The 13,877-nt window shown below is 42.8% G+C and overlaps 1 protein-coding gene across 1 annotated transcript; it reads right to left on the bottom strand.

Moving 5' to 3' along the window:
* Positions 1-411: 411 nt before the first annotated feature.
* Positions 412-13,763, bottom strand: TRMT6 (tRNA methyltransferase 6 non-catalytic subunit). The gene is made up of 11 exons (XM_054290441.1): positions 13,651-13,763; positions 11,745-11,872; positions 11,231-11,340; positions 9,026-9,117; positions 8,856-8,939; positions 7,597-7,721; positions 6,119-6,483; positions 5,803-5,888; positions 2,705-2,807; positions 2,536-2,622; positions 412-1,635 (listed from the first exon to the last, which is right to left on the bottom strand). Exons 1-11 carry the CDS (start codon positions 13,743-13,745, stop codon positions 1,462-1,464), a joined length of 1,449 nt encoding a protein of 482 aa, XP_054146416.1. The 5' UTR covers positions 13,746-13,763; the 3' UTR covers positions 412-1,461.
* Positions 13,764-13,877: the final 114 nt, after the last annotated feature.

A 13,877-nucleotide genomic window follows, 5' to 3' on the forward strand; every position in this document is an offset into this window, starting at 1 on the left:
CAGTGTCACTACTGGTGAAATGGAGCCAGTTTGCCCTTGACCCAAATTAACTCCTCAACATTGTTTATTGCTCAGACTGCGCTATTATGCAAAAAATGACATTTTCCCATGTCATTGTTTTGTATTGTCACAGTATCTAGGATAAGCAGCTGTCTACAATGAAGAGATGGTGAAATCTACATCCTCTCCTTTTATGAGTTGTTCACATGAGGAGGAGAAGAAACAGGAAGAGAAACTTCCCAAAAAGTAGAAAAACAACACTGGGAAGTTTACAAAAAGCACAGGTAGATAAAACCTGAAGATGTAGTGTAGCTGTTCTCCCAAGGGGAACCCTAAACTGCTTCTTTCCATTAAATAGAACTCATTTTCAGCTGAGGCTGCCCTGAAAGAGCATTACTCTCCTCAAAATACTGAATTTTACAGCTTTAACAAGTCTCAGCACTTGATCCCAAAGCTCCAGGTTCTGCCCAGACACTGATGAGGGAGCTCCAGAATGGAGGCCAAGCCCTCCTGGCCCTACAAGCTCCCACTGGGGTGTAATGGGGTGCAGCCAGCAGAGTATTGTCTTCCTAAAGCCTATGCTGGACCTTTTTATTCCCAAAAAGAGGGAAAAGTAAGAGAAAACATAAATCTCTTTAGGGAAAAAGACCCTGTCGTTTAATTGAAATGGCAAATGCAAAGTTAAAAAAAATTAATTAAAAAAAAGCCCAACATCTGAAAGATCTAACAGTAGAATAAATAAATATACATACAGCAGTTTCCAAAATAGTCATATCTTAAAAACATACAGCAACTCTCAGAAAATGTCCTGGAAAGTGACAGACAATATTAATAGTGACATTGTTTAAATATTTAGTATTTTAATTTAAGAACATGCACTTTCTCCTTGTCTTTATTTCAGAAAAATGTGGAGTCATGCTGTAAGCATGGGGTCATCTCTACTATTAGATTCCTCTTTTTATTGTTCCTTTGGAAAAAAAAAAATTGTATGATTTTTCCTATTCATTCTACTTTCTTAAATCACAGAACAGAGCTGAGTTCTGTGTCCCATGTGGAGCAGATCACCATGTGCAATCCTGAGGGGAATCCTCTGCTGCCTTTCTGGGAGAATGGAAAGCTGAGCTGGATGTGTTGATTCCAGCTCAGCCTTTTAAAAAACTACCTCACATTCAGATTTGGCAACAACCAAACAGAATGTCTGCACTGAGGCTTTGTCTGCTCTTGATCTTCTCTCCCTCTTGAAGTTCCTATGAGTTCAGTGGGATGTTTGCTCCCAAGGGTTTTCCTTGACATTCAGATGATGGGAACTGCTAAGGAGCAGGTGAGTCCTCCCTCTCCTGCAGTTCTGCTGAGTCTCTGACAGATGCACGACAGGCACAGCCCTGTGCTGCCACCAGCACAGGAAGGACTTGTTATTTCATTAAACTCCTGAGATCTAAGCCATGAGTCATTCTCCAAATGTTAACAAGGAAGGTCTTGAAGTTTGCATCTTTTAGATGATGGCTCTTCCATCTTCAGTGCCTCTGAGTTACTGGAATCAGACTTGCCCTTCTCCAAGACAACAGTGATGCCAGACAGGAGGTACCCTCCCCCTCCACTCATGGTCAGCTTGGGATGGCTGCGATCTGGTAACACCTTTAAAACAAACAACAACACCACAGCACATCCAGAACACACCCCACAGGCAGCACCTGTGAAAATCCACTCTGTGTGTGCTCATCATCTTGAGTCATTTCAGCTTACAGGGTAGGATGTAATTTTTTTCCCAGCCACAACAACAAACAGCCCTTTGGGAAGTGTATTCATCTTTAAAGCAGCTGCAGAGGAGAATCCAGTTACAGAAATCCATAATAATACAGTTGCTGCCTCACTGGCTACTTCTTCATGGCATTGCCAGCAGAAAGATATATATATATATATATATATATATATATATATAATAAATATCTATAAAAATAAATTAAATTTATATTATAAAGCCAAGGTTTGAGACCCATGAAATGCCATGCTGTGCTCAGAAGTGAGGTACTCTGCAAGAAAGCACAGCTGCTGCACAAAGCAGCCTGAAGGATTCTGTGATTTCCAGTTCTGTCCCTGTCACCTTTCTGCAGGCACAGCACACCTCTGTGGAGGGACTGTCCCTCCAGCTGTTCCCCCTCCTTGCCCTGACTGACCCTGCAGGCCCCAGAGGTTTTACCTGTGTCCAGGACACTGCAGTGCTGCTCTCACTGTTGCACCTGCACACAGGACCCCTGGGCAGGCCCACCTTGTGTGGACATCTAGGAATTATTAACCCTGTCACTCTGCTACAAATATTTCAGCAAATGTTTAATGAAATGCAAGCAAGTAAAGCCTTTCCATGGGAACTGGTGACAGAGAAGCATTAAAGCTCTTCAGAACACCCAGTACTCCAGGGCAGAGCAAATGCCTGAGCTCAGACATTGTTTCAGCCAGTCCAACCTCCCCCCTATTTTCAGGGAAGGTTTTGCTCCCCAGAATTCCCTGGTTTTGGCAGCCCCCTGCTGCCATCCTTACCTGGTAGTTCCTCAGCCAGGTTTCAGACAGTTTCAGGTTGATGACTCCTCCTCTTTCTCTCAGCTTGGTGTAACATTCCAATAACGGCTTAGGAAAACCAAAGAGGAGGTTACACAGCAGAATGGCACCAAGCTTGAACTGTAACAGCTGAAGTAACATCCTGATTTACCTCTTTGTATTGGCAGTAGACAACAAAAGGCCTCGAAGGAGCAACAAATTCCAATAAAGAAAGTAACAAGGGTGTGGGATGAAACTTGCTGGCTACAATTAAGCTGCAAAAAGTTTCATGCGCGTTAGTTTTCTGCTTCTGGAACCTGCTCACCTAGTGACATTTCCTCCTACTTAGCACAGCAATCAATTACAGCTTGGAAGTGTCTCATCAGCATGTTTTCATTGCTCTGACAAGTCCCCAAATGTAAAAACAAATCATTATTTCCTACTGGTGTAATTAAAAGGCTGAAGCATTGCTCCCCAAAGTGCAGAATATTAAAAGCATTGCAGGAGCACTCACTTCAGCTGTGTCAGGCTCCACAATGATTCTTACAGTCTAAGAAATTTCATGTTCCTTGCTCTGCTCCAAGACCATTTTGCAAATACAATTTAAGTTTTATGGTTGCCAAATGTTGCTTAGAATGTAACCTCAGTCATGACTCTTTGGACTGAGTAGTCCTCATTAAAAAGAATATTTAAATAGAGAACAAATCCTTAAAAGGCATGACTAAAAACCTTTTAAAAAGAAACTATGTCCTTGACAACCTAAAGCCTTCATATTTTGTTCTCCATCCTCATTTTAACATCACACAATAACTTGGATCTACAGATGGTTGAGATTCTACCACCATCTCCAGTTTTAATCCAAAAAAGTCACTGCTGAACTGCACTGCAAGAAATGGTTGATAATTAGTTAATTAGCCATTAAGTTGTGCTTGTGCAGAAAGAAGGGGCCAATTAAACTCCTTCACAGTGTACAGAAACTACTGAGATGCCCCATCAATTCACATTTGTTCTCCAGGGGAATGTGCAGCACTGGAGCAGAGTTAAACTTGCCTGGCAAAAGGGAGATAAAAATTGAGGTTCAATTTTGTAAATAGAGCAGAGATAAGGAGGTGAGATAATTCTTTTTCAATTGTTCCCACTTTGGTTGTTTGCCAGCCATGGCCTTGCAGACCATTTATTTCCAATGCAAACCTCCAAGGAATTGTGCTCCATCATGACCCAAGCAGCCACAAAGGAAAGGCTCCTCCTGTGCCTGGGAATGCTGCACTGGCACTGCCAGGGGCTCTGCCAGACTCCAGGAAGGGAAGTGAGGGCTGACACTGGGAAAAGCAAGTGCTGCTCTTTCATATGGCACCACAGATTGCTGCCTGCAGGGAGCCTGGCCAGGCACAAGGGATGCACTGGGTGAGGGGGAACAGGAAGGGGCAGAGGGAGGGACATGGTCTAACTCCAAACATTTGGTGTGCCTATGAACAAATTTCTGCTTCCACACTGTCAGGAAAATGGCACAATCTATCTCTAGAGTCTTCTTTAAAAGAATAGCAAATACCCAATGAAAATCTTCCTTTTTCCCCTCAGTGGCCTAACATCAGACCTCAACTGTCACCAAAGGAATTGAACCAACAGATCCAGGACAAACAATGTTTTACCACACCACAGCACAGAAGGCAGAAATTTAACTGGAATGGTATTTTCTAAATTCAGTAATAAATACTGTTAAATTCAGGTGCCTAAAGCTGGTACCCACCTTTGCCTCATGAACAGCTTTGCTTTACTCTGCCAGTAAGTGCCACCTGTCTCCCCACCTCCCATGTTAAGCACCTTTTCCCCTATCCTTTCCCTCTTTCTCCCCTGCAAAAAATCCCCAAACCCTTATTTTCCCAGTCTGTTTCTAGTCCTTAATTTGAAGCATTTCTTATTCCATGCCAAGTTTTCTGTGGTGCCTGATCTCAAGGAGCAGTGCCTATAAAAGGCAGATGACTGAAAAAAGGGGATCAGCCCTCTGGACAGTGCTCTCAGGCACCATAAATGCTGTTTACCCCCATCCTGCTGGAGCCTCCCTAAAGCCAGGAATCACTCATCCCTTCAGGAATGTCATTTGTCACAGCTTTCTTGCATTACAGAGGACAAAAGGAGGATAAAAGTGATTGAAAACAAATAAAGAGACAAATACTAAACAGGCCTCCTTGAACTCAATCAACAACTGAATGTGCTATTTTACAGAGAAGGAAATGACAAGTGAAGTCAAACATTAATTTTGCCTTTGCCAGGTCACGCACAGACATTAATTACAGAGATGGTGCAGCAAACAGCAGAAACCAGAGCCAGACACTGCCACTGTTCAGGCAGCTCCATGGTCATAGGCACTGCCACACAGACCTGCAGAGCTTTTCACAAACCTCCTTGAGCTCTTCAGTGCTTCAGAGAACACAGAATTACCTGGTTCTGCATTTTATAAATTCTACCACTTAAATGTGCTACATGATGCATATCAATGAGCATGAGTTAAAACATTTCATAGTAGTAAAACCCAAAAATTATAAACAAGCATTTGAAAATAACCAGTAAATGTGCAGTAAAATTGATTCAAGCAGAACAGCTTCATTTCCAGTGAACCAATATTCTTTGGAGGAAAACAAATTAATATGTTATTAAATTAACTGAATTAATGTTACCTGGTTACCTTGAATCACTCCAGCATTTGCTAAGAGCACAGTGACAAAGTCACACCCACCAAATGCTCTTACACTAATTTGGAGTTCAATTTCTAGGAATACATTGATCGTGTTTGTTTTTAATTTATTATATTAAATCTTTGTGCTAAATTGTTCCTCAGGAATAACTGATCCTGGGTAAAATAAAGGTAAAATAAAGCTTGGAATTTTTTTTCCTTTGTAAAAAGGAAATTAGTTTCTAAAGACATCTAATTAAAAAAAACAGAACAAATTTAGTTTCACCTCAATGAAATGAAAACCTCAGGTTCTACTTTGCTAATTAGAATCCTGCTATTTTTTTGGGAGTCATTTTGAATTAGATTCTACCTGGGTTCTGGCTTTCTTTGGATAGATTTTTTGCATTTTTAATATTTGCTCATATTTAGTTGACTTTTAGATCATTTCAAGTCATTTAAATGAAAGAAAAAAATCTCAACCAGTGCCTTTTGTGCCCCCAGTTCTCTGCTCCATCCCATGGCCCCCATGGCCTGGGATGTTTCAGAGCACTCAATTGGGAACACCATTCCCAAAGTGTGACAGCTCTAAGCAGACTCACCCATCAGCATTCTTCTCTCTCAGCAAAGCTGCAGCTTCTTTCAGCTTTTTCCTTCTCTCCCACTGTTTCATTTGCTTTTCCCGAACCTTTGAACAGCAAAACAAACAGTTGGCACTTTAACTACTAATTATCTATCAAATCATTATTGCCTGGGCTGCATCATCAGTTTTTGAATCTTAATGTAAGACAAAAGACAATTTCCAGAGTTCCACTTAAACACCTGACTAAGCTGCATTTCAGCAGGGCTAGTTCAGACAGCAGAAATTTATGTCCACAGATGTTGTGAAACATGAATAGCCACAAGACATATTCTTACATTTTCTTTATTTTCTTTCTCTTTGTTCTCTTTAAACTCTACATCTTCAGCACTAATGTCCATTGTGTCTTGCTCCTCTGTTGGATTGATGTCCATGGGTGCTTCAGGGGCAGGCTCCTCCTCTGCTTCCTGCAGGGAACTCTGTTTCTCCTCACTCAGGCCATTGCTCTCCTCTTCCACCAGCGCATTCTCCTCAGGCTCTGCAGGCAGAGTCTCGGTACTGAATGCCCCAGACAGGAGACTCTGCACTTTGCTGAGAGGAAATTCATGAAGATTATCAAAAAAAGGTTTGGGGAATCCAAAACAACTGGTGGCAGCTCTAACAGGTCCCCCTCCTGGGTACATCTGAATGATGGATCCATAGCCTGTGGGAGGATAAGAATCAAAACACATTGGAAAGCCAGAATCCTTAAAAATGTAAAATTCTTTCTAAAATGCTTAAATGGAGGGTCCATTTTAAAAAAAGGAAGTAAACTGCTTCTCTTAATGAAACCATCAAATTTAACAAGCTGTGGAAATATGCCTCAAGGTAGGAAACCTCTATTGAAATGACAACAGTTACTGAAACACAGAAGGACAAGGTGACTCATGGAATATTTGTGTATTAAACATGTACTTAGGATTAGCTCAGAAGATAACATTAACTTCTTTCTTCTAATATATGAACTGTTAGCTCATAGAAGCAGTGACAAATTGCTAGAAAAAGCTAATTTAATAAATAATTAAAAGGCAAAATTGTAAAGTTTGTTACTTATTTATGGAGTTGCTTGGAAAAAACCCAAAAGTTAAATTAAAGAGCCTTATTTGGCAAAGAATTTCTTCAATATCCAGGCCCTAAAGGAAGAGCTGTGAGATGTTAAACACACAAAAAATAACTGGTTAACTAAAATTGTATCTTATTTACTTCAAGAAGTAACCCTATGGCCAAAAGCCAATCTGCAGTAGCACTGCCTGTGTGCTTCCCACAGCACATCTGTGTGCACATCATTTCCTGCCTTTCCAGGCTCCTGGAATATAACTGTCACCTCTACCTGGTGTCTTAAAATAATGAAACTGATAACTGAGTTTCAAAGACAAATCAGGAGCCAAACTTCTCCCAGAATAAGCTGAAGGAAGTGTCACATACTTTCAATACACACACTAAATCTGGTGCAGTGAACAAGAGGAACTGCAACATTTCCAGTGCTGTCAGAATTCCAGTGGCACTACTCCTGTTTTCTGCTATTCCCTTTCCTGGACTTCCAGGTGTCTGGGAAGAATCTCCATACAAGCTCTTCACAGCTTTTTCTCAACTGAATTTTTTTTAAGTACTGAAAAAAATCCAACTGATGCAAAAACTTTCCCCAGTGGAAAAACAATTTTTTCCTTGAATCCTGGAGGTGGCAAGAGCAGATTTGAAAAGCTGAGGAAGCATTTTGGAGTGCTGCTGTCAGCAGTGTCCCACAGGTGTGCATTTCCACCCCCCTGGGGTAGCTCACCCCCCATTCTCTCCATCACAGCCCCCAGCACCAGGCCTGCACACGTTTCCATGACAATCATCTTGTTGCCAGCGTGGATGTTTCCCAGAGTCAGCATCTGAGCCAGGGTGTCGTATCTGAGGTGGCTGCAAGACAAGAGGCATTGCACAAACATCAGTTTGCTTACAGACACTGCCCACCAGCCCAGGAGCCTGCCAAAAACAGTTGGATTGCAGGTAGATTTGGGAAAAGCAACAGCGACCTTCAGAGTCACCACACAGAAAATTATGATTACACATCTGATACTGAAGCACTAGAACTGGAGCCAACAAGAAATCAGCCAGGAAAAGCAAAAGCAGGATGTGCAGTAGGGTGCCCATGGCAAAGTGGGCATCTTGTGCTGTGCCAGTCAGAGAAAGTAGTTTTCCAACCTTTGTTTGTTTTTTCTCTGGCATGTCAGCTTTGTAAAGAACAAGTGGTATGGATGCATCTCCTACTCCAATAAGGAATCCCTTGTGGTTTTCACCTGATTTGCAGGAGCCAGCATCACCTGTAACCCAGGATCAAAACCCAGCACGTGCACTGAAGGGACTCAGTGAAAGCTACAGAAATTACAACTGATCTTCAACAGTAAAAAGCAGCCAAGGGCAGAGATGTTGGAAGGAGAAGGAAGAAGGTTTGAGAAGCCTTAAATAACATGTATTTAAAGATTTTAAATCCCAGCATCACAGATCTACTAGTCCTCCATTAAAAAAATGTATCAGTCCACTGTTACTGTCTGTAACAATGTATCTCTTAGGAGAGGTGGGTGAAAATCAAACAGAGCCAGATCCCTGGAGTCATGGCCCCATCTGACTCTGACTCCAATGTCACCCACAGGCTGTTAAACTCTGGAGATTTGAGGATTCTGAATCCCTGACAGGTTAAAGACAACAATTCCTGCCTGTGGTAAGTGGCTGTTATCTTGTTACTGAGCCAGAACCAAAGCAGGTAAGAGGTACCTTAGAAAATCAAAGAGCTTCTGTCTGTGTGGGCATTAGCAAGGTGGTGTTGACAGGGAAATGGTGAATTCTGGAGCTGCCTGCAGAAGAGCTCTCCTGTTTGCTGCCATATTAATTAACTGTCAGTATCACATTATCCTTCATTAAATCACAATCTTCACATTCAAGAGAAAGAGAAGAAAGGTGAGTACTGCATACTTTGGTAGAGTGCAGGTATTTAAAAAGTATTAAACTATCTTTCTGTTGTCATTTGAAAAAAGAAACCAGATGCAAACTCACTTAATTTTTCCAGGCTCCCTTGCATAGTACATGGTTGAAAGGATGCGAGTGGATGGTTTCACAATTGTAATAACTGCCTCATATCTGTAAAAAACATAGTCATGGTCTTACTTTAATCTCAGCAATTTAGGGAATTACCAAGTATTTTGCACATTTTAAAATTCACTTACTTTTTTTTCTTCTTCTTTATGTATTTATCTTGAGCAAATTCTGTTTTGTCTCTGAATGTTGTACTGTTCTCTATTAACTGTTGAACTATTTCCTTGGAAGAGACAATTCATTTTTGTTAGAGCTAGCATTTATTTCTCATTCATTTCACAGACAGCATTTTTTTTAAACAAGCACTGAAAATATTTCCTTTCAGTAGAGGCATGTATAGCATGAATTTATCCTGACACTGATGCAAAGTCACTCTCTGTTAACCAAAGTGAGGCATTACACTGGCTATGTGTAGGAATGTAATCACACAGTTTTGCATAAAAATCATAGAAATGAAAATGTTTATCCTGGAATATTCAGTAATATTTCATTTAATCCAACTCCCTCTTTGGGTGTCTCTGATTCCAGCATCTCTGAGGGTACCTTTTTTCCCTGTTCCATGCAGTTAATCACCAGACATCTCCCTCACTCCAGTATTTTTTTTTCAGTCTCACAAATTTTGGCACACTATTGTAGCAACTCCCTGCACAGTGTCCAACTCCTTAGCATTTATTACTTCCTGCAATATTCCTCCTGATTTTTTCCCTTTTCTAGCTCCCAGGTTTTCCCAGAAATCCAGTTTTGGTTTCTTGGTCTCCCTGTTCTCATCTCCCCCCTTTGCCAACCCAACTCTCCCTCATGCTTTGACATTCCAGCTGGAGGGATCATTGGGACCTCCAGCAGAACCAAACCAATCCAACAGGACTCTGCTTGCCTGGGGTTTATCTCCATGCCACCAACACAAGAACAAAAATGCTGCTGTTTTGGGTTCTGTGATCCAAGCAGTTTAACTGCTAAAATTATGGGTTCTATTAAACATGGAGGGGACAAATGAAAAAAAGGAGTATTTTCAATTTGGACACTGCAACTCCCCTTCTGCTTTAAAACCCTGCTCAAATAACAGAGGGGTGCAAATATTCCTCACTTCCTATTGTGCTTTTCAGGCCATTATTCCTTCAAACACTTAACATGTGTGATTAATGATTTCAAACAGGATCTCTCTCTTTTTTGTTTTATTCTAGGAAAAAAATAAATTCAGTGCCTGGGTTGTTTTGTAGGGGTTTTTTTTATGTTGCAGTAAAATTTACAGTGAGGAAAGAGGGAAGTGTCCTGCATCACCAAGACACACCATTCACAAACAGGAATTCAGATTTTAACAGACACAAAGGGAGGAGCTACTATTTAGCAGCTATTGCTGCTAAAGCAACTCAAAATGAATATTAGTTACAGTGCAGAAAGCAGAGTTAATAAAAGCACAGGAGATGCATGGCACAGGCTTGCTGAGGACACACAGGACAGTCACAGGGATCTTCTGCCATGGACAGTGAAAACAAAACCCATCAAAGCTGTCAGCCTGATGGGCACATTCTTCTCCAAGAGATCACACAACCAGCAGCACAACCATGGAAACAGAGGAACCATTCCAAACCCCTTGGACCCAGCAGGAAAAAGGAGAAAGCTGCTCCAAAGAGCAAGATGCAACCAGGAGCTGAACTTGAGGTAAGCATGAGCAATTTCCTGCTTTTCTTAGAAAGGGTAAAGCAAAGAGCAGAGAGGACTGTGCCTGACAGCATGTGCAGAACACAACTGGCTGCAATGCCTTAGGAACAACTTTAAATGGCTTAAAGATCCCTTACTTTATGAAAGGTGCAGGCTTAAATCCCAACCCCTTTTCTAACAGAACAGAACTGATCTCTTGGGAATACTCTGAGTTTTCCAGGTGCAGATAAGGAACCAGCATCACCCCTGTGTGGCAGGCACTGCCTGCAGGCACACTGCTGGTACATTTATTACTCAGTGTCATTTGATAAAACTTCACTGCTTGGCCATAATCTTTTCCTACACCTTTGACAGTTTAATTATTGCACAGTTTTAATACCTCTGTGATACAGAAATAGTATTTTGAACCTTATACACAAGCAAAACTAAATGGTGATTATGTGAGCTGTACTTTTTTATCTGTTATGATTTCTGATGTCTCCTCTGACAGAGTTGCCAACCTTACATAAAGTTTTCTCTGAAAACAGCTTTAGTAAAACAAAACAAAAAAAGACTTAGCCAGATGAACAAAGAAAAAGCACTGAAATCGATGCACAGATAAAAAGAATATCCTTTTTCAGAAACTAAAATATAACCATCAAGGTAGCACAGAAATGACACCAAAACCTTATTTTTACCTGTCCTTTAATACCCTTGTCCTTCAAAGCCTTTATGTCATCATGAGTCAGTTTTTGAGACTTCCCATCGTCAACTATGTTACGATTATCTGTCCCTGCTTCCTTTGTTTCTGAAGGAAAAGGATATAGATTTGTAAAGTCTACCTCCAACGAAGTGGGAGAAACACATGATTTTAGTGTCACAGAAAGCAGATTTCTCGTGGTTAAACACACATTTTTCATGGCCTTGCAAAGGACAGCCCAAGCAAGGAAATGTAATATGTGAGGTAGAACTGAATGTAAATAAAATCACCCAGACTGAGGTTCAAATCTTCTCCCACATTAAAAAGATTATTTGTTACAGGACAAGTGAAACCACTGACCAAGACAAAACCATGCACTTCTATGACAGACAGAATATAGGCAGCATGTAGTTAACAAATGATTATTAGAAAGCTTTCCCAATTCCTTTGGTATCATCAAAGAAACAAATGAATTTGAAATAGTTTTTCCAACTGCCAATCCTCTGGGATACCTGTGCTTGTCTCTTCCACCTCTTGCTTTGGCTGGAGGTTTCCACCACTGGTTACTTCAAAGGTAGTTCCATAGATATGTCCAATGGCATTATCCAGGTAGAACCACTGCTTCTCAAAAATTATTTTTCTGAAATAACAAAACAGTGAGTAATACTTAAAGCATTATTTTTAATGTATCTAAAACCCACTATACTTGAGTGTAAACTATAGCTTTATATATGACATTTTCATCTGTATCCCCAAAGAAAAGCAGGACAAGCACAAAGAATGAAATTAACCACAAAACCCACATTGAACTGAAACTGGTCAGGAAAAGAACAAAGAACTCAAACAGACCATATAGGAAGATTTTTTTTTTCTTCCAGTTCAAAAGAATTTTCAAATGACAGATAAAATCAAGCGATAGCACCTATCAGCATCATTTTATAGAAAGTCAGAAATACATTAAATCCAAGCTGGGTCATGCAGAGTAGTAGCAAAAAGATGAGCATGGTCCTGTATTTTGCAAAGCTCCTCTGAAATAACATTTGCCAATAGACTATGAAGAAAACAAGCAGCAATCCTTGAAATGTTTCATTAAAATAAATTTAATTTACCATCCCTTTCATTTTGATTGCACCAAGGCAGGTGTGCATTTTATCTTCCTTCACTAAAAACAGGAGCCACAAAGCCTTTAGCTTTCAGGCTGACCAACAAATGCTGCCTTGCTATGCCTGGAAATACCAATCTTGGCAAATCAAACAGAGCTATGTCACGCTCACGTTCAAGTCAAAACTTGCCAATATGAGCTGTAATTATGCAAATTACACTCAGCACTAATACTGAACAACATCATTTTCAAACCAGTGCCGTTCAAGCACAGCACCTTTCAATCTCCATCCTACTGAATAACTTGGCCACATTACCCAACACTGACTTACTGTCCTACACAAGTGCCAGGGGAGAGCCCGGGCTGTGCCCAGCGGTTTCAGCCCTCCCAGCCGGGCTGCAGGCTCTCTCCTGTTGTTATCGTGCTGTAGTTCATATTTCTAGAGTCCCATACTGTTACAATCACATTTCTAAAGTCCATACCTTCTAGCTGGTTTTCTACCAAGCAGCTTTTCCTCTGCTATGCAGTTCCTCATGGCTTCACAGGGGCTCCTCCAGGGCTCTCAGCCCACCCCCTTTTATCCCAGCTACCTTCATGAGCCACAGCTGCTGCCCAACTTAGGACTTCGCAGCTGCAGCTCGTTTAGAATAACTGGGACCCACTTATCCAATACATAGATTTTACAGGGACTCTCACTACACTCTCCTACTGTGCCAGCTGGCCCGGGAGAACGAAACGGGAGCGCTTTGCTGGCACTAAAGCAGCAGCAGCCAGAGCGGACCGCCGGCATCCCCCGCACAACACAGCGATGAACACGCTCGGGGCAATTACCGATCCCCGATAGCACCTCACACACACCGGCAATTACCGATCCCCGATAGCACCTCACACACACCGGCAATTACCGATCCCCAATAGCACCTCACAGACACCGAGGGCCGCGGCGGGCGCCCTGCTCGGCTCCGCTCCCACCGGCAGCGGTGTGACACCGGCACCGCCAAACCTCCGGAATCTCCTCCAAAGTCCTATCAGCAATGCGGCCAGCACATCTTCCGGGTTTAAGGGGTTTTTTTTGCCACAGGGACCGAGACAACATTAAAACCTTTCCCGCCGCCTGTCAGACGACTCTCGTGGGGCCGCAATTCCTGCCTGGCGCGGCGGGACCGGGACAGGGACAGGACCGGCACCGGGACCCCCTTCCCTCCGGCGGGGCCCGCCACAGCCACACCGAGAGCGGCGGGGGCGGAAGGCGCAAACCGCGGCCGAGGCACCGGGAGGCACGGAGCGGCATCGGGAGCCGCGGGCGCGGCGCTCACCTGCGGCGCAGCACCGACACCGCCTTGAAGACCTCGTCCCGCTTGAGCACGGCGCAGTCGCCCTCACGGATGCGCGCGCTCGGGCCGCCCTCCATGGCCGCCGCTCGCGCCGGGCCCCCGCGCAGGCGCCGGACCCTCGCGGGAGGGGCCGCGGCGGGCGCGCCTGCGCAGTGCGGCAGCGCGGGAGGCGGGAGCCGGCGCTGAGGGCAGCGAGCGCCCGCCCGGGC

The sequence above is a fragment of the Melozone crissalis genome, unplaced genomic scaffold, assembly GCF_028551555.1.
Source record: "Melozone crissalis strain CALT ecotype California unplaced genomic scaffold, PUWL_Pcris_2 ptg000081l_1, whole genome shotgun sequence".
NCBI lineage: Eukaryota > Metazoa > Chordata > Aves > Passeriformes > Passerellidae > Melozone > Melozone crissalis.

What these genes read in the sequence shown, in the direction of transcription:
- TRMT6 (XM_054290441.1), bottom strand. Translation starts at nt 13,745, where the DNA reads ATGGAGGGCGGCCCGAGCGCGCGCATCCGTGAGGGCGACTGCGCCGTG. An exon ending in AGAGAGAAGAATGCTGATGG is followed by an intron (nt 2,808 to 5,802) that starts GTGAGTCTGCTT and finishes AACTTTTTGCAG; the next exon opens with CTTAATTGTAGCCAGCAAGT. An exon ending in TCTACTGCCAATACAAAGAG is followed by an intron (nt 2,623 to 2,704) that starts GTAAATCAGGAT and finishes GGTTTTCCTAAG; the next exon opens with CCGTTATTGGAATGTTACAC.